The sequence below is a fragment of the Panicum virgatum genome, chromosome 2N, assembly GCF_016808335.1.
Source record: "Panicum virgatum strain AP13 chromosome 2N, P.virgatum_v5, whole genome shotgun sequence".
Classification (NCBI taxonomy): domain Eukaryota; kingdom Viridiplantae; phylum Streptophyta; class Magnoliopsida; order Poales; family Poaceae; genus Panicum; species Panicum virgatum.
The window spans coordinates 69,693,401-69,712,504 of record NC_053146.1 but is presented as its reverse complement, the minus strand read 5'-3'; the positions used below and the strand labels follow the sequence as shown (position 1 = coordinate 69,712,504).

At 42.0% G+C, this 19,104-nt stretch overlaps 2 protein-coding genes and 1 long non-coding RNA gene across 6 annotated transcripts; 2 read left to right on the top strand and 1 right to left on the bottom strand.

The window, feature by feature from the left end:
* The first annotated feature begins 628 nt into the window (after positions 1–628).
* LOC120662241 lies at positions 629–2,212 on the top strand. Of its 2 annotated transcripts, XR_005670214.1 has the most exons (4): positions 629–776; positions 908–1,105; positions 1,348–1,441; positions 1,823–2,212. It is a non-coding gene; the product is annotated as an uncharacterized LOC120662241 (long non-coding RNA). The 2 variants fall into 2 exon arrangements; XR_005670213.1 differs by lacking the exon at positions 629–776 and having other exon boundaries at positions 840–1,105.
* A 1,150-nt stretch (positions 2,213–3,362) lies between these two features.
* Positions 3,363–6,886, bottom strand: LOC120662240. Of its 3 annotated transcripts, none has more exons than XM_039941405.1 (7): positions 6,743–6,886; positions 6,534–6,595; positions 5,100–5,156; positions 4,931–4,978; positions 4,736–4,795; positions 4,564–4,631; positions 3,363–3,835 (listed from the first exon to the last, which is right to left on the bottom strand). In XM_039941405.1, the coding sequence occupies exons 2-6, from the start codon at positions 6,582–6,584 to the stop codon at positions 4,578–4,580; spliced, it is 270 nt and encodes an 89-aa protein (XP_039797339.1). In that variant the 5' UTR covers positions 6,585–6,595; positions 6,743–6,886; the 3' UTR covers positions 3,363–3,835; positions 4,564–4,577. The 3 variants fall into 3 exon arrangements, with proteins under 3 accessions (XP_039797339.1, XP_039797338.1, XP_039797337.1); XM_039941404.1 differs by having other exon boundaries at positions 6,726–6,838; XM_039941403.1 differs by having other exon boundaries at positions 4,564–4,795; positions 6,726–6,840.
* A 1,904-nt stretch (positions 6,887–8,790) lies between these two features.
* Positions 8,791–19,085, top strand: LOC120662238 (serine/threonine-protein kinase TIO-like). The gene is made up of 22 exons (XM_039941400.1): positions 8,791–9,065; positions 9,158–9,232; positions 9,396–9,488; positions 9,587–9,661; positions 9,765–9,857; positions 10,307–10,370; positions 10,897–10,981; positions 11,198–11,270; positions 11,360–11,428; positions 11,524–11,601; positions 12,341–12,443; positions 12,532–12,669; positions 12,962–13,100; positions 13,512–13,680; positions 13,894–13,992; positions 14,079–14,591; positions 15,993–17,138; positions 17,212–17,445; positions 17,552–17,695; positions 17,780–17,860; positions 17,963–18,151; positions 18,355–19,085. The coding sequence occupies exons 1-22, from the start codon at positions 8,976–8,978 to the stop codon at positions 18,598–18,600; spliced, it is 3,996 nt and encodes a 1,331-aa protein (XP_039797334.1). The 5' UTR covers positions 8,791–8,975; the 3' UTR covers positions 18,601–19,085.
* The last annotated feature ends 19 nt before the right edge of the window (positions 19,086–19,104 follow it).

The window sequence follows — 19,104 nt, the reverse complement described above, 5'->3', positions numbered from 1 at the left end:
TAGCGCGGGGGTTTTGAAGTTGGTTTTGTAAACTGGTTTTGTTTGAAACCGTAATTAACGGTCAAAGTGACTAGCATTCAGTAGCGTAGCGTGAACCAAACGAGACCGAAGTAGTCCATGTGTGTCTGGGTCTGCCAACGTTGGCGCGTAGAATTGGATTGCGCTAGATGAGCCATATGCATGCATGCATCTAATTATTCATATTCATCGGAATCCAATCCAGTCCAGTATGGCACTGGCAATTGGCATTGGATTCCGATTCCCCTCTCTCCCGACGCGACGACAAGGCTGAGCATCATCTGCACGCCTATGCTCTGCCCTGCCCCCAAACTGAAACTGCTGCACGGTCTGCACCCACCCTGAAAATGGATTCAAGAGCAGCAGCAGCAACCATATGGAGCAGTCAGCAGTCACAAAATCATGCATGCCGCAGTCATTATTTCTGCAGCCATTCAATTCAGCTCTTCAGCATGCATGCTCGACCCAGCAACCAGGCCGCCCATTCAGTCTTTGCAGGCCGAGGCCCGACCAGGAGGGATGCAAAATTCTCAGCCCAATATGCTTCTGGGCCTTGGAATTGGAATAATTTCCATCATCATTCTCTTGTTCGCTGCTTCGCTGCGCTCCCGCGCTGCGCGCCGCACCCAGCACCGCGCTTGGCTCATTCAGCATCATCTGGCTCGGCTGCAAGAGTCTACGCGCTTGACGGATTGAGCCAGCATGCGGCACCCCAATTCCCCAAATAGCGCCTGTTCCCCGTTGACCTACCTGTTCTTGTTCTGGTTTTTGTACTCCTTAACCTTCAATACAGGTACGTTGTGAATCAAAAAAATAAAATAAAGTACACCCCAGATGCCCGTCGCCTCATTTGTTCGTCGCTAGTCGCGCCGCCGGAGAGGGTCCGCAGCTTCGATTAGGCTCACACCCCCGTTCGTGGCGATGCTCCAATCCTCCACCAGCGATTTCCTGGTGCCATCCATTCCCTTGGGTCAATCGTTGCCATCATACACCGTGAGCAACCGGGCATCGTCGTCGCGGCTGCCAGTTCTTGCCGCTCGTGTCGCCCAGCCATCCCCATCCAGTCCAGCGGAAACAGGATGCAGAGGTAAGCAGCCGCAAAATTCTGTGTTACACACTCAATCTGGAGCAGGTTCCCTTTGGATTGTGGTTAATTTTTACCAAAATGCAGAGGTAATCTTTTTGCCGTGTGTCTAATTTGTGCGTGAGGAGTTGGGAATTCCTGTTTCGATTGTGGTTAATGTTTACCATTTATTGTCTGTCGTAAATCTTTATCTGAAAATTTCGCGAATCGTTCTTGTGCTACAGCCTCAATTTTTCGTTCTGCAGATCGACAAGGAGACAAGCAGACGAGCAGGCCAGACTAGTCCCCGTTTTTTCTTGCTGCTGTAGCTTGAAACAAGAATGCTTTCTTATTTCGTAGGTTCCCTATTTTTCACCCTTGTTGCAGATTGAAATGGATTAGTTCTTGCTCTGTGCCTCTATGGTGCAGAAGAGCTTTGCCATCCTCCATAGGAGCAAAGCTGTCTGGTAGATGCCATTCGATTATTTTATTGTAAATCCGAAGCTATATTTTACGAGAATTGTATCATTGATGATATATCATATGACTGTTGCTGCCTTGCACGCCCAGCAACAACAATTGACAAAAATTGTTTCCTGTTTATGCTGTAGATATATAGAAGCTGCATTCCTAATGATGCTCTAATTTCTCATACTCTACTTGCTGACAATTTGTTCATGTCTTTGTGGGCTCGGAATAAATCCATATTGTTTACTACCATTCTCAATATGATGATTTCAGGCCCTAGGCGTTGAGCAGTTGTGGATGGTGAACCCTCTCATGGAGCGATGTCCTAGGATCAGAAGTACTGTCATCACCTGCGTTCTTTGGAATATCCGGAAATGCAGGAATGCAAAAGTTTTTAGGAGCGAAGATGAGACAAACTTAATGATATCCCGGAGATGTAGAGAAGATTTATCTCTTTTGTCCAATTGATGCTCTTCCCTCCCGGATAAGGCGAGACTATTAGAGTGGGGTAATTTTTTTTCCAATGTAAAATAGGCCTTGATTGTTTTTGTTTCTGTCTATTTCTGTCCCCTCATCTTTTGCATCTCTCTGTAATCTGGTCAATCTTGTAAATATTTATCTCTTTTAATAAATAATTCAGGAAATCCGATCAGGATTGCTGTAGTTTCCTTCCAAAAAAAAATTCAGGCATGCTCCAGTCAGATAGTAGGCCAGGTCTGCTTGACTTCATTTTGGGACAACTAATAGGTGTTCTGGATCGACTTCCAATTGTGGTTTTGTGTTATGTCCTACTCTTTTTTTCCTTTGTGGTAACCCAATCTATAAATTCTGGTACATATCTGAAGGCATTGTTGTAATGATTATGATATGTTGGATTCTACTAATCATCATTTTCTGGTAACTTTGTCACGCCATTGTGGTAAATGCCTTTTTTGTGGTAAATTGATAAACTGGTGATGCCATTTTGGTAGATTCGTACCTTTTCCATCTAGTATATTGTACACAACATTATTGTAAATATTTCTTTGAAAATTACGCCAATGTTTGGCACAACTTTCAGGAGGTTGTGTGGTGTCCATGTGTAAGTTTGTTGGAATGGTGCATATTGAATGTGCAAGCAAAGCAATTCAAATTGTCATGTTCAGTATTTTATTCTCCCATGTAGTGTGAGTACTAACTCTAATACTGTCATTGGGAATTCAAGCCATTATGGTCAAAGTGATTTTTTTGGTAGATTTATTAGACCATTATGGTAAAAGCCACCGGTAACTGTCATGTTACATTGTGGTAAAATCCACTGTATTTCTTCACAGCTATTTGTAGTACATTGAGAACTACCATGTCGAAGATTCAAGAACATTTGACGAAAAGAGATTAACCATATTTTACAGTAAGTGGATTACGCAAATGTGGATCATGCAAGCACAAAGTGTGTGTTCTATTCTCCTGAATGCGTAAACTTTTAAATTATCATATATGCAAGTACCATGTACGTCGTATGTGGATGAGGTGCTGTGGACTCAGCTGCAGCTGTGTATGGAAGGAATTGTCGCCCGGCGTTGATTACGGATCAGGCGTTGATGGCAGTCAAAGGAAACTGGCGCTCGAGGCCGCTCGGCTCAAGCGGCCAGCTCGTTAGTATCCCCCGGCCACAGCTCGGCTCATGCAGCCCCGATCGGGGGACGCGCTGCGCGCGTTGGATTGCGATCTCTCGAGCGTCGGATTGGGTGGCTATAGAATAACTTATTCTATAGCCGGACACAGAATATACTCTATAGCCAAGTATTCTATAGCCGGCTACGAGTCCAACTAGTATATGGCGATACTTGATATATTCATCTGCCAACAACAAACATACTTTATACCAGATGTCATCTTCTAGATTCGCTTCGTTCTGCTAATAAGCTAGCTGCATATATCTGCGCAGCTGCTGGTGATCCTTATGTGCACCTCAAATTCTGTTTAGTTCAAAATTTTGTACTATTTCTCTAAAATCGAATCTCATTTTGGAAAATTAGTACCAAATTTTAAATTAAAAAAGATTGGAGGTGCATATAAGGATCACCAATTTGCACCCCTAGGAGCTGCTACAATACAATACTTGTCTAGTAGTCTACCTATCCCCACGAGCTCAAGGATACACCAAGTGCTGTCAACAAGCCAGATGCATGCAGGTTTCTTCTGATAAGTAATAACTAATCAATTCACCTCTTCTTCTGATAATGCATGCTCTCTTCACCATCATATATATCTCCCAGTATATATAAAATATAGATGGGACAACCCCTGCATGTGCATCACCACACAAGGATATAATTAGCATGGATGTTGCTCACATATCATCATGCAAACGTCAGGTTTCTTTCAGGGGAAAAGTTCGGTTTACACCTTCGGAATATTGCAGAAGTACGATTTTCAATCTTTAACTATAAATCGGATAACATAGGCCATCCAATTGTCAAAATTGTGCAAATATGGACCTTGAGGTGGTTTCCAAGGTGGTTTTGTATTTTGCAAGAATTAAAATATTCAAATTTAAACTAAAAAATTCATAAGTAATTTATTTCAAATAAAAAAAGAAAGCGGCATCAAAAGCTAAAAGTGTAACCTATCTATTTGCATGATACATTTCAATAATTCAGATCAAAATTATTTATTTTTATAATATTTGATTGCTTATAGTTATGTCTATTAGTTTTGAATAACTAAGCTTCGAATAGAGCAATAATAGATAGATTAAACTTTTAGAAAACTTTTGGTACTAATTTTGAATTTTTTTATTTAAAACGAATTAGATTTGATTTTTTAGATCTAATTAGAATTTTTAAATTTTTAAAAATTATAAAATCACCCGCCCCAAGGTCCAAATTTGCCCGATTTTGATGACTGGATGGTCTATGTTATTCGGTTTTGTAGTTGAAAGTTGAAAATCAAGCTTCTGTGATAGTTCGAGAATGTAATTCGGAATTTTCCCTTCTTTATGCGACTGCGGTTTCAGATAGAGTAGACTGTACCTTTCCACTGAGATTCAGCTGGACGCGCAGGTCGGCTTGCGAGGGGGAAGCTGCTGATGGGCCGTCCTCTGCACGCAAAAGAAACACACAAACAATACAACTTGATAAAACGTACGTGCAAGCAGCTGAGATGAAAATCACGGCGCTGGCATGCGCATTGCTCTATACTCACCTTTAACTTCGGCTTCAAGGATTCGATAGCAGCCCGTGCGCCAGTGCTGTTTGCAGCTTGCTGAAGCAAAGCATCACAAAGCAAAGGTTTCAGACAGCACCCAGCATCTGTATGTAGGTCTATAACATTTTTTTTTCCAGAAACTTGCCCAGGCAGAGATGCCCTTTATATTTCTGGATGAAAAGGATTGGATACCTTGCCAAGGACCCAGTCTGCAGAATCAAAATAGGCGCGCTCGTGATCCTGCACAAGAAAGCAACCAGGTAAAGGAGACAGCAATAACTATGAGATCAGATGTTGTAAAGAAATTATATTCCATGCTGATTGGTCTGGTCTCACATCCTTTTAAGGACGGATTATGTACCTTTGAAATCAGAGGCTTCTTAGGTGCCATTCCTCCGTACTTCTTCTCAACGAAAACCTGCGACGAAAGAAAAAAAAAATCAGGATCAGAGTTCCATACTTCTTTTCAACGCGCTGCCTAGCTAGACACATTAACCCTGGCGTTTATTCTTGCAACTAACACAGGCAGGTTCATGATATCTGCACTCAAAACCCACCTTTTTACAGATATCATTCATTGTTGAAAAGGAAATAGTGCAAGCATGCTAGTAAATGATGGCCAGGCCACCCCTTAAAGAAGCTGTCCCTGACAAGGACAGGATTTCAGAAACAAGTCATACAAATGTTCTCAAATGATGAGGTTCGCAAGGTAATGTGGTTCTTCCGTGCTTGTGCATGGTCCATGCCGATGGAGACCCAAAGGTCAGAGAGATTCCATTCCAAGTTTGTCTCATTGGTGAAAAAGAGGCAAAGTTCTATTCTGGTCTATCATCCACAAAATGCACGCGCATGGGTTTTCTTCAGGGCCTCATAGAATTCAGTCAAGAGATTCCTAACATTATTTTCATCCTTTTTTTTTGGTTTTCAGTGGATGTCATTGATTTTTGACGTCGCTATGTCTAGTTAGCATTCAGCAATCAGCACAGACAAGAGAAGGCACTCCTCTGTTGGAACAACAGTCTGCTCTGAATCTAGCTGGCAACATATTGTACTGTGATTTTCGAGCAGAACCAAGCATCTGATTTTGTAATATAATTTTTCAATAAGATTTTTTATGTTCCGAAATATACGAGATGCTAAACACAACAGCGTGACAACTCTCAATTCCTTCTATAAAATTCGTTTTATTGTGTACTGAAACTGAATAATAATTGAATCTGATAGCAGGAGCAGTGCATGAGATGTTCAGATATCTGTCTTTGACAATCTACATTGCGTTAAATCCGAGGACGCTTCCTATAGTTATTGCACGACACTTTGAACATTTGCAGAGATGCTGAATAAAATTCACCACTTACCGCCATATCTCCAAAAATGATGAAACTAAAATTTAGACACATTGAGGGCCTGTTTAGTTCGTGAAATTTTTGAATTTATATACTGTAGCACTTTCGTTGTTATTTGACAATTAATGTCCAATCATGAACTAATTAGGTTTAAAAGATTCGTCTCGTCATTTACAGTTGAACTGTGTAATTAGTTATTTTTTTCAACTGCATTTAATGTTTCATGCATGTGTCCAAAGATTCGATGTGATAGGTATTGTAGGAAAATTTTTAGGAACTAAACAAGGCCTGAAGCAGCAAAAAAAAACAGAGAAGACGTATATGGTAGATAGGATAATCGCTCTTGGGATGGGAAGAATGGAACAGGGGAGAAATGGCTGATTTTAGCAACTGCACATTCTATATGATGAATTCAGACAAATCATGGCAGACTAACAGAATCGGAGTACCTCTTCTCCCATGGTCGCCGACGTCGATGAGTTGGCATTGCAGTCCGCCATCCTCGACCTTCCTGCTCCACAACAACAACAAGAGCAGGTAAACAACAAGAAGGTCCACCAATGAAAAACGCATGCATGTGCAGAGACAAACATAGAGAAAAGAAAACGAGGATCGGATTTAGGTAGTAGGTGAGGGAGAACCTTGGCAAGGCACCTACTGTGTGGAATGGAAGGAAACGAAACGCGGAGCGGAGGGAGACAAAAAGATGGGAATTGTGGTTTGGGTTGATGGCGTGCGATGAGATGCGATGGAGTTGAGCATATTTATAGACAGAAGCAGGACGACGACAGGGAGGAGAGGTGAGATGGGCTCCGAGCTAGGATTCACTGCATACACCCGGTTTACGCCAAAATTGGAGGATCAGTACCACCTGCCTAGTACCAGTACTGGTAGAGAGTAAGGGGGTGTTTAGTTGGTGAAAAAGTTTGGATTTGGCTACTATAGCAAATTTCGTTGTTATTTGATAATTAATGTCCAATCATGAATTAATTAGTATCATTAGATTCATCTCGTAGAAATCAGTTAGACTATACAATTAGTTATTTTTTCAACTGCATTTAATACTCCATGTATGTGTCCGAAAATTCGATGTGACGGGTACTGCGCAAATTTTTTTGGAAACTAAACGCAGCCTAATAGTACCATTGTTTTATGGTATTCTCTCAAAACATACTAAATGAATGCTTGGAAGGAATGCCAATAGGGGATCCTATTTAGTGCTACTATTACTTAGAGCAACTCCAACGGAGAGACTAAATTTGAGCCCCTATATTGCTTTTAGGAGCCAGCCTATAAAAATTTAGGGGCTTCAAACTCCAGCAGGGTGACTAAATTTAGAGGGCCTCCAGTTCTAGGGACTCTGGACCAAAATTTAGTGGCCTCCCCAAAATGGGGGCTCGTATAGGGGCCCGGTTGGAGATGTTTTTTCTATTGGGAGACTAAAACAAGAGATAGAGTCCCATTTAAGGGCCCGGCTGGAGTTGCTCTTATACTCGTACTCACTTCCCATTTTTGTTACTATTCATTTATGATAGGCAATTGCTTTAGTTGTACTACTACTGTTACAAAAAAAGAATTTGGGCTAGAGACACATGACAGTAACATATTCCCTCCTTTTCTTTACATGCAGGGCATCTTAGGATTTGAAAGGGTCAAATTTTATAAGTTTTGACCCACAACAAGTTTATGCATTTTTAGTGTCTAAAAGTTATTAGCAATAGATCCATTTTTTTTACATATTTCTAGTATGATATTGATTTTGTGACAATTGATGATGCCTTTTACTAATGGTCAAATAAAGTATGTTCCAAAGACTTGTTTCAATGCTAATATGACTTAATTTTTTTTTAAAAAAGAGAGGGAATGGTAGATCTGAATCAGGCTGTGCAAAATAAATAGAAAAATCATGAAAAGATATTGCCCAAGAAAATGGGTAGTAGCACCTTGTTGATTGAGTTGTTCTTGTCCTGGATTCCAGTGTCTGGCTGGGTTTAAAGATCCCTAGCGTCCCAGTCCCGGCCTATCCCAAATCCTCCTGTCTGACTCGGCCTCCTCTCTCTTTCTCTCTCACCTTTTTGTTTTCCTTGGCTGCCGACGCATGGTTTCGGATAGATGTTCCTCCCTATCTTGTGCTGGTTGCGTGGAAACCTTCCCAAGCAACTTTTACAAGCAGCAGCTAGCCTCTCTTACCAACCAATCTATCTTGCATTGATTCTTCTGTGCCTTTGCATGCATGCTGATCATCGACTAGCTGTTGAATTATGTTGGGTTATATATTCAGACTAGCTTATTTCAGGTCAGGTAAAAAGTTGCAGACTGTGCTAGTTTCTGCAGCTATCTAGCTGCGCATCCATTTGGTTTCGGAAAGTAATGAGACGAAACAGACCAAACCAAACCAAACCAAACCCTGTAGTCTTACTGCACGCATAAAGCATTATATTGTTCAATTCTTATCAACGAAACGTATTGTGTTTCGTCGGCCAAGAGAATATTGTACATGGGCCGGTTTCTCCGTCTCTCTCTAATGGATTCAAAATCAAAAGAAAAAAAAATCATCATTCCGTTATAAGGCCCATAAGGCCCAATAGAGCGGATGGGCCAAGAGCCCAAGACCAACAGCAGGCCTAGCAAAAAATCATTCGAAATCCGCCCGCCCAGCGAGCGGGAAAAATATTCAGTTTAATTAATCCCCAAACAAAATGGGTACAGTACATTCCCAAATCAAATCGAGATCCCTTCCTCCTCCTCCATCGCCGGCTGCCGCCGCCGCCCTCCATCACTCGTCGGGACCAGCGACCAGATCCCCTCCTCCTCAATCGTCCGGGGAGAGACCTTGCCGGCAAGGGCCGAGGCCTCCTCTCTCTCTGCTCCTCCACCTAGGGTTTTGCGAGATGGGGATAGAAGATTACCATGTCATCGACCTCGTCGGGGAGGGCTCCTTTGGCAAGGTTTACAAGGGCAGGCGCAAGTACACTCGCCAGGTCAGCCTCATTCAGCTCTCCCTGGATTTGGTTGGATTCTCTGCCTTTATAATTCACAGGCTTTGTTTTCTTCTGTTTTGAGTTTGGTCCAGACGGTTGCGATGAAGTTCATTCTTAAGCATGGCAAGACCGATAAGGACATACACAACCTTAGGCAGGAGATCGAGGTACGTGCACTTCAAATCTAGGCAATCTGCTTGTCAAACACAGACAGAAAAACATCTATCCTTGCAACTGCGGCAGACAGCAAACCAGTTGGCCAGGCACTGCTGTGTTTTTTCTTATCTCACTGTACAATCTCACCTTTTGCTGCCATCCACAACTTTGTAGATCCTAAGGAAACTCAAACACGAGAACATAATCGAAATGGTCGATGCTTTCGAAACCCCTCAGGAGTTTTGCGTTGTCACAGAGTTTGCTCAGGTATGCAACAACTCAGTTTGGTTACTCTGTGCTTTCTCATCTCTGATCGGTTCCAGTATATTCGGGTCCGCTAACTTCACTGAAAATGCTTGTCTCAGGGAGAACTGTTTGAAGTGCTTGAGGACGATAAATGCCTTCCAGAGGAACAAGTTCAGGCGATTGCTAAGCAGCTGGTATGTATACACTTCACTCTTATTTATGTGTTCTTTGCTTATGCACCATAGCAACCCAGACTTGTTTTGGTTGCCTTCATGGTTTCAACACATCTCATTTCAGGTAAAAGCATTGTACTACTTGCATTCCAATCGTATTATTCACCGGGATATGAAACCTCAGAACATCCTTATTGGGAAAGGATCTGTTGTAAAGGTAATTTCTGATCCATGTAGGCATGCATAATTTGACAATGACTGATCATCCTTTTCGAATTTGCCCAAGTTCTTATTAGATTGTCAAAATAAGTTTTCTTCGCTGTACAGTAGATGCTTCAAATTATGCATCTCCAAGGTGCTCTTCTCGCTGATCTTTTGTCAAATTCTCAATTATTTGCTACATCTATGCAGCTGTATACATATACAGTGTACACAATCCTATATTTCATGGTTCAATGCAGTTTATCAATCCATCTGGTGTGTTTCAGTTTCCTGTTAAGTTTCTTACGGTACGATGTTGACTAAATCATGTTACTCAAATGAGCTTTCATCCCAGCGGCCATGACCTTGCCTTGAATGTTCAGTTCAATAACCATTCTAGTTGTAATTCTCATCCACTACAAACAATGGTTCAAACTACAATCTGTTCTTTCTTGCCTTTTACAGCTTTGCGACTTCGGGTTTGCTCGCGCCATGTCAGCTAATACTGTTGTGTTACGCTCCATAAAAGGTATTTATTTTTAATCTTCTCATGCTAACTGATATTCTTTTTTTTTTATCTGTCTTGCTCTTGCAGCCTGTTTGGCATGTTTCATTTCATAATCAACTACAGATCTCTGGATCTTGCAAGTCCCTCTAGCCATCTGTTGTCTTGGCTGATATTAACATTTTGATTTCGTAAACAAAATGTAATGACATTTGACGAATTTTAAAAGGAGTAATGTGATTTAGCTGTACTGTTATCTTTGTCATCTCTCTTAAAGCTGTACTATTTCAGTACATAGCTCATTTATGAATCCCAACTGCTCTGCCTGTGTTTCCTTCAAATTTTCGAGTGGTCTTCTCACTGGATTTAGTTGATCCCAAACTCATACTTTCCGAAACACACTGGCTGCTCTGTACACTCTAATTTATCATACGGATGTCTCCTTCGAATGGAGCTGGTTCTTTTGTAACTTATATTCAGGCATATGCTATATTGTCGTAAGTTCCTTTTAATAACCTTTCGTTTCACTAGGCTTGCTTTTCCTCTGCAGGGACCCCTTTATACATGGCTCCAGAACTTGTGAGAGAACAGCCATATAACCACACAGCTGATTTGTGGTCCCTTGGGGTTATCTTGTATGTACATCCACGTTTTTCTTATTTAGACCTTGTTAACTCTGTATTCTTCTCTTGCTAGTACATTCTCGATTTCAAAGTATTGTCTTTCTTTTTGTATCACTTGTGACCTTGATATATTGCTGGCCTTTGGTACACAGTTCAGCCAGGACTGCATGCTTTGTGTTTGATAGTCTATTACTCTCATCAAGTTAAATTTACTGTTTGGTTGACCAGGTATGAACTGTTTGTTGGACAGCCCCCATTTTATACAAATTCGGTCTATGCACTTATACGGCACATCGTCAAGGTTACCATGCTTATTCAGTTATTTATTCAATTATTTGTGATCTTTTTCTATTCTCAAAACTGATTTATATGCTTTCTTTAATGCAACAGGATCCTGTTAAATATCCAGATAACATGAGTGCACACTTTAAGAGCTTCCTGAAAGGTCTACTAAACAAGGTCATAGATGTCATATTTCCCCAAATCACATCCAATGAGTTCATCCATTCTTCCTCTTATTTTCTAATGCTGTGTGACTGTTTATGATGGAATAGATGCCTCAAAGTAGATTAACCTGGCCAGCATTACTAGAGCACCCATTTGTCAAAGATGATTCGATGGCATCAGCAGCTGTAAGTATCTTTAGTTATATGCTAAGAGCATATCCAAGAGTGCCCAAAATAGACTCCTAAAAACTAGTTTTGGGAATGAAAAAGAAAAAACCTGCTCCAACAGAGACCTGAACCCCTGGCCAATTTATTGGCGTGTCCAAAACTCACGGTGAATGGAGCTACTTTTGTGCCTCCAGGTGGGGTGCCCAATCTCTGAAATGGAACCGATACCGCCAACCTTTTTCATCCCCTGCATTGCCCGTCTGCCCCTGTTCTCCATCAGCGTGCAGTCTGTCCATAGCCCATTGGCCGCAAGGCGTAGCAGTAGCGATCTACCTGCAAGGCTTTGGTGTCGGTGGTAGATGCAAAGAGAAGAAGAATCACGGTCTCACGGACCTTTGATAGGGTTTCCGCTAGATATAGCAAGGAAAAAAATTGCAAGATTTGATCTTGTAGGCACTAGATGCAGGAAGAAAAAAAATCACAAAGCTGATTGTTGCCACTAGTTGAAACAAGGAAAAATAGGATCGTGGCATATTTCAAAGGTTTTGTGAAAAAAATAAGTCTACTGTTGGAGGGAGATGTGTTTTTCATGCCCAAAATTTTTTAGAAAGGTCCCAATCCTAGATTATTGGGAGTGTAAATATTGGTCACTCTTGGAGATGCTCTAGGATAAATAAAGGAATTCCAGTATCTAAGCAAGTTAGTACTCATAATTTACATGCTAAAAGCATATCATTATTTACATTTTTTTGCCCAGGATACCCTAACTGCACCTTTTGAAGTTAAAGGATCGGAGGATACTCGGAGAACAGAAGAAATCCAAACTTCAAGGAACCAGCCTTCCCCAGCTGACCCACAAAGTATAATTTAAATAGCTTGCCTATATCCTTTTGCTTTTGGTATTTTTTATTCAAGTGTTATACCTTGAAGTGATCTAATGTTTGGCAGGTACAATTACTGCTACCAATAGGGAAAATGCCTCTGATAAACCAAAAGGCAACAGAAAACTAGATGGCCCTATGCAAGCTACTGAGGACCACCATGGTTCATCTACTGGTGCTGTTCCTGAGAGCCGCTCTCCCTCAGGCAAGTTATTATCCAAGCAAATATCTTTTTTTTTCTCTAATGCGATGGAGAACTGCATATCATTGCATTAAGAAGAAGAGCAAAACATTTATAAGACACCATAGACCCACTTCATGCCAGAACTTGTTACATCCGCACCAGGGAACAAGATTGAACACCCACTACAAACAAATATTAAAATTGTGACTTTTAAGTAGTATTTTTTTTGGGGGGGGGGGGGTAGTGTTGTTGATTAGCACAGCAGGTTTCCTCCCTGGATATTTCGGTGATCTTTCTAAATACTTCATTGCAGAGTGTACTGCTTTGGATAAACTGGAAAAGGTTTCACAAACAGTAAAAGGTGCAAACAGCATTGTTGAAGACGGTGAAGCAATGTCAACCATTGTCAGCCCCATCAAAACTTGGCTGACTAATCATCCAAGTTCGCCCAGGTTATAGCTTTTTTCCATTCCTCCTGAACTGATCAGGCATTATTTTCTCCTGAAAATGTGAAGAAACAATATGGTTAACCCAAATTTAGGTGGTTACAACACAATTAGTTTCTCAAGAAGGTGTTTATCCTTTATTGTGTAGTTAACGGCATAGTAGTCAAGGGTACTAGAGTCATTTCCTAGTCTAGGGTTTCTTTTGTTGACACTTTTCACGTGTGCACTCTACTAATTTTACATCAGTACAGTGGTAATTTCTCATCTATAAAGTATTTATGCTGTCTAATTACACGACATAAGATAAGATGGAATATTTGGGTGCGGATATTGTATAACATTCACTCAGCAGAAGTCCTACTGGTTTCATCATGCCAAGTCTCTTATTTCAGTGGATTCTTTGTTCAACTCTTACAGGGAACTGAACATTGATGGAGCAAATCAGTCACTCAGAATTATTAAAAATTTAATTGATGCTGGGTCATGTCAACCTTATGCAGTGAAGATTGACATCTGTATGCTTCTTGAGTTTACAAATCTCATTATCAGAACGAAGCTTTCAAATGCCTATGGCCTTGTAACGAAGGTACTTTCAGAAGTCAAAGTGGTTTTTGTTCCCTATAAAATATTGGAACAGCCCAATAAAGTAGAAATCAAATGAAAGCAACTTCTTTTGACATACTATATCACACAAATATGTTCTGAAATTCTCAGTTTTGAAAAGAGAGTAATTCTTACTTTGCTAGGGATGTCTTGGATGGTATAACTTGCAATATATAACCATGTTTTTTGTTGGTAGTGCCTGCCAATTGCACGAAAACTACTGGATACAAATGATGAAGTTATCTTAAGCTCTTATGACAGATACTGGTCCTCCCTGTATGAGCTTTATTCTCAGGTAACACTTTGCTACTCACTTCAGGTTTTATTGTCAGCTATGATTTCCCCCTCTTTATCTTTGATTATGAGATTTTTTACATGCAGATCCTGAACTCTACAGTGGACCCATCTGGAAGAATTTCTCGAGAGTCAACTGCCTGCCTTGCTCTGATGTTGTCTCGGGTTATCTCTGGGTTGAAAGCAAGTATGTCATCCGAAGGCACAAAGGCAGTTGATGAAAGTCTCCTTAAGATTATTGATCACGCAAGGAGGTCACAGTTGCTGGAGCTCTTATGTGAATGTCTGATAACCTTGGGTTCAGACATAATATCAGGTTCTACGAACATGGTACCTGCTGCTTGTGAGGCATGCAAGGCTATTTGGTATCTAGCTCATGCTGTTGACATGTCCATTAGTGCACACCATTTTTCATTTCCTTTAGCTACCTCATGGAGACAAATTCACTCTATGCAAGAGCAAGGCTCGATGGCAGATTCAAACTCTACCAATCTGATAAACATATTTGTCAAATCATTTCTGGCCTCACGACCAATGCAGGTTGCAGTTTACCACTGCTTGCATAATGGTCTAGAATCAGCTATTCATGCTTGTCTTCAGGTAACTCTCAGATGCTGGTCGACTATGAATCTATACGTTTTCTCAACACCTTTCTTCTCCATGGTGGTGCATATTTTTTGTAGGCCTTGTGAAAAGTTAAGATAACATAGAAGTGTGCACTTATTTTAAAGAAATCCATTCATCACGTTGCATTGGCATGGGGGAAATATCATCATGTGTTATTCACAAAGTTGAAGTATATCTACACAAATGCAGGTTTTAGTTTGCTCTAAAACTAAATTGCAGAAATTAGAAATGGATGCATGGTTGATTGAGCATCCTTTTGCACCAAGAACTGTTAGTAGCAGTGTTCCACAAGGCTCTATTCCGCGCTTGCCTAGGCGTGCTTATGCGCTAGGTGGTGGGGTACCACGAGGTCTAGGGGGTAAGGTAGACACGCTAGGCGGGCGGTGCCCATGCTTTGGCAGTGAAAGGCGGATGGGATGGGATATCGGGCGGCAGCGCTGGAGGCTGGGACGAGTTGGCCCGCGGTGGCGGCGGAGGAGGAGGCGGGGATGGCTGGCGAAGGAGGAGGAAAAGGAGGCTGGGATGTCAGCCCGCTGTTGATACTCGGTTTGGTCTGCTTTGAAGGTCCTTCTATCCAATTTTAAGCCCACTGGTCCCCTGTTTCTCCTTTTCTTTTTGAGGTATATATATGTCAATGGCACCCCTAGATTACCACCTTAAAGTGCCTAAGCTCTAGACGGTGGGTCACCGCCTAGAGAGCGCCTAGCTCCTAGCGCCTTTTCTAACCTTTGGTTCATAGAGAATCTTTATCTCATACATTCAAACTGTAAGTTGTTGCTTCACAGTTGGATATGTAATAAATTATGGAATCAACAGTTGATCCGATTATATTTCTTGAGGGGTAGCATTGGCACAGGTAACTTGCTCAAGTAACTCCTTGGAGTTGGAATCCTGGTCTGGGGTCAATATTGTGGTAGCCGCAACCTAGAGTTATAAAGCATGCCACTTATAGTTAGTTGCATTGTCAGCAGCAACATTATGAAAAATCCCATTTCTGAATTTCTTTGGACAGATTAATTGGTGACCGAAAGAAGGGCGGGCCTGGTGCAGCGGTAGAGCCTACCGTCTGTAACCGGAAGGTCCCGGGTTTGAGCCCCAGCCTCTGCACATTTGTGTGGGTAAGGCTTGGGGCTTAAAAACAACCCTTCCCCAGACCCCGCACAGTGCGGGAAGCCTACGGCACTGGGTACGCCCTTTTTAGATTAATTGGTGACCGAACAAATTACTAACATTGAACATTTCACAGTCTTCAGTTCACATGCCACATTACTGCAATTCATTTTCCACTGCCATAAATTTGGAAATATAGTGTTTTTTCCTTAGTGATTTTACATCTGCTGTATTGATCCTTAGTGTGTCTAAATTGCTTTTCAGCTTATCTCAAGGGCCTGTCTGCAGAATGTTTCTTTCTGTGCCATCATTTGTCGTCCATGGAATTCACCATCTGATGTTGATGCAGTAGAATATGGTGGAGATGGAACGATTGTGTCTGACACGTTTTCGTTATTGTCACTGTGTGGATCATATTTTAATAAGGAATCTAAGCAGAATAGCAATCAGAAATGCAAGCTATCCAACCCTCATGCTTTGGTAGTGCACTGCTGCCTTGCATTAGCGGCAATAGCTGCATGTCTCAAGTCAGAGGGGGGGTTTTCAGCATCAGTTATCCTAACAAGTTCCCAGAAAAAACAGCGGTCCCGGCTCTCAGTTCTTGCACAGCTCTCATCAGTTGATGATACAGTCAAGAGTTGCCTGCAACCACACTGTGCATCTGCAATGCTCGCGCTTTCGTCACTTGTTTCGCTTGAAAACGGAGGTCAGACCAGATCTTCTCTTTGTGAAACTGCCCTTGCTTTGTTTCCTCGTATGGCAACACTGCACACGCTGCTGAAGCTGTGGCTATCTGATGGAAGTGAAGCACTTTGTCGATATAATGCTGGCCTTCTAAATCTTTTTGGACTCCGTGATGGAAGTATTGGGATGCTAGAGACGAGATTGAAATGGGGAGGGCCATTGGCCATTGAACAAGCCTCCTCAGTTGGCATCCCACAGATCCTAATCCGCTTGCTTACAGATGGTTTCTCAAAAGAGACATCTGACGGGAAAGGTGGTTCAACGAACCGCAGTGGGTTGTCTCCTCTGGGAGTTGTCTGGACTCTCTCTGCTTTATCTCAATGCCTTCCTGGTGGAGTTTTCCGTGAAATTCTGTATAGAAGGGAGCAGTTAAAGCTCTTAACTGGGCTGTTGTCTGATATACACCTCAAGGCATTGGAAGCCTGGACGGGTCTTGGTGGTGGGAAGAGGGGAGTTCGAGAGCTGATAAACGCAGTTGTTGATATCTTGGCATTTCCATTTGTTGCAGTGCAAAGTTCTCCAAACATGCCATCAGCATCTGCATCCATCAATAGTGGCTTCCTGCTTAACGTTGCATCACCTGGTGGACGAATCGGTACCGAGAACAAGGAAATGCTCAAAACTATCGAGCAAAACATGCCTCAGTACATTCAAGTTCTGCTGGAGGTCTGATTTGTTGGCTCTACTTTTATTTTTCTGTTTATCAGTGGACATTTCCATGATTTGCTCTCTTCTTCAGGTTGGTATTCCTGGATGTATGCTTCGCTGTCTTGATTATGTTGACATGGAAGATCTAGCTAGGCCCTTGGCCATTGTAGCAAAAATGGCAGGCTACCGACCACTTGCTTTGCAGCTTCTCAAAGAAGGCCTTCTAGATCCTAGTAGAGTAGCAGGATTACTCGAGGGTCCTATTGCAAAGGAGACTCTGCTTGATTTCCTTATGATTGTTTCTGACCTTGCGCGGATGTCAAAGGTTTGCCATTTCTTGGCATCTCTGCACTTTTCTTAGATGTCTAGTAAAGATGTTATACTGCAATGATGAATTGGATATACAAACTGATATATGATGATTGTGCCAGGATTTTTATGCACCCATTGATAAAGCTGGACTTGTTGGATTTCTGAAGAACTACTTGTCTAATGAAGATCCTGATATAAGAGCAAAAGCTTGCAGTGCCATTGGCAACATGTGTCGCCACAGCTCCTACTTTTATAGTCCACTTGTAAGGACGTATACCTATATTTTTAATTTTTTGCAGACTGATATCGTATTCCAGTAGTATAACTTTGCTGTTGTCTAACAACAGGCAGCAAATAAGGTGATCCAGCTCGTGGTTGACAGATGTTCTGATCCTGACAAACGCACACGGAAGTTTGCATGTTTTGCTGTAAGTTTGTTAAAATGCCTGTAAAAGAGTTGAACTTATTTATCCAGTTTCAAGAGGAGAGCCGGACTGACTGAGCTACTTGTTTAACTCTTGCCATGGCAGGTTGGCAATGCTGCTTATCATAATGACATGCTGTATGAAGAACTAAGGCGGTCCATACCGCAACTCACTACGTTACTTCTTGGTCCTGAGGAGGATAAAACCAAAGGCAATGCTGCAGGTGCGCTCAGTAATCTAGTGAGGAACTCTGACATACTTTGTGAAGACATTGTCTCCCAAGGTGCAATTCAGGTTTGTCAAGTCTTGCCTGCTCACTTTCATGTTCTATTGTCTGCATCGAGTGGCTTCTAGTCCAACTCTGGTTCAACAAAACTGTTGAGAAAATGCTTTTGGTTTTCTGTTCTATGAAAAATGGATGGACAGCTATAATGCCGATGGAAGAACGTGGTAAGTCTTTGTTACATAACCCATACCTGAACTTATTTGTTTTGCAGGCACTGCTGAAGATGGTCGGCAGTTACTCTACGGTTGCCCTGAGCCCCAGTAGGCGTGACGCTCTTACTGAATCGCCGCTAAGAATCGTGCTCTTCGCCCTGCGCAAGATGTGCGACCACACCCTCTGCAGGAACTTCCTCCGATCTTCAGAGCTGCTCCCAGTCATTGTTCACCTACGGCAGTCACCCGATCCAACAATTTCCGAGTACGCTTCTGCCATCGCAAGCAGGGCGTGCCAAGCCTGAGGGTTCATGTGTTGTGCGCAGGGCACAGCGTCCCGAATCTACAGTCCATCTGTAGTTGTTGGAGTCGTAATGTTGTCAGTATATGGCCTTACAGATCAAGCAAGGTACCAGGTTGTGCATAAGACATTTGCCAACCTAGTCAGGCAGGTTATATCCTTGATCCACTGTCCAGAACAGTGACAAATTCCCATCGCCCAGGTGCACCACGATGGAGATCAGGTGAGGTTGCTTTTGCAAGTGCTACACCGAAAGCTGCTGCTGTCTTTTTTTTTTTTGAAGGAAAGAAGCTGCTGCTGTCACTGCGTGGTTGCCGTTGCCATCTTCATTAGCACTAGCAAAAGCAACATGACTTGACCATGCAGAGGTAGCCTTATTAATCATGTGGGGAGATGAGGAGAGAAGTCGAACTCAAAAACCAATCACGAAAACCTATGTACCTACGGTGTTGGCAGATTGGAGAATGTTGAATCGAAATGAGTTCCATATTTCCAACAGGACACCAAT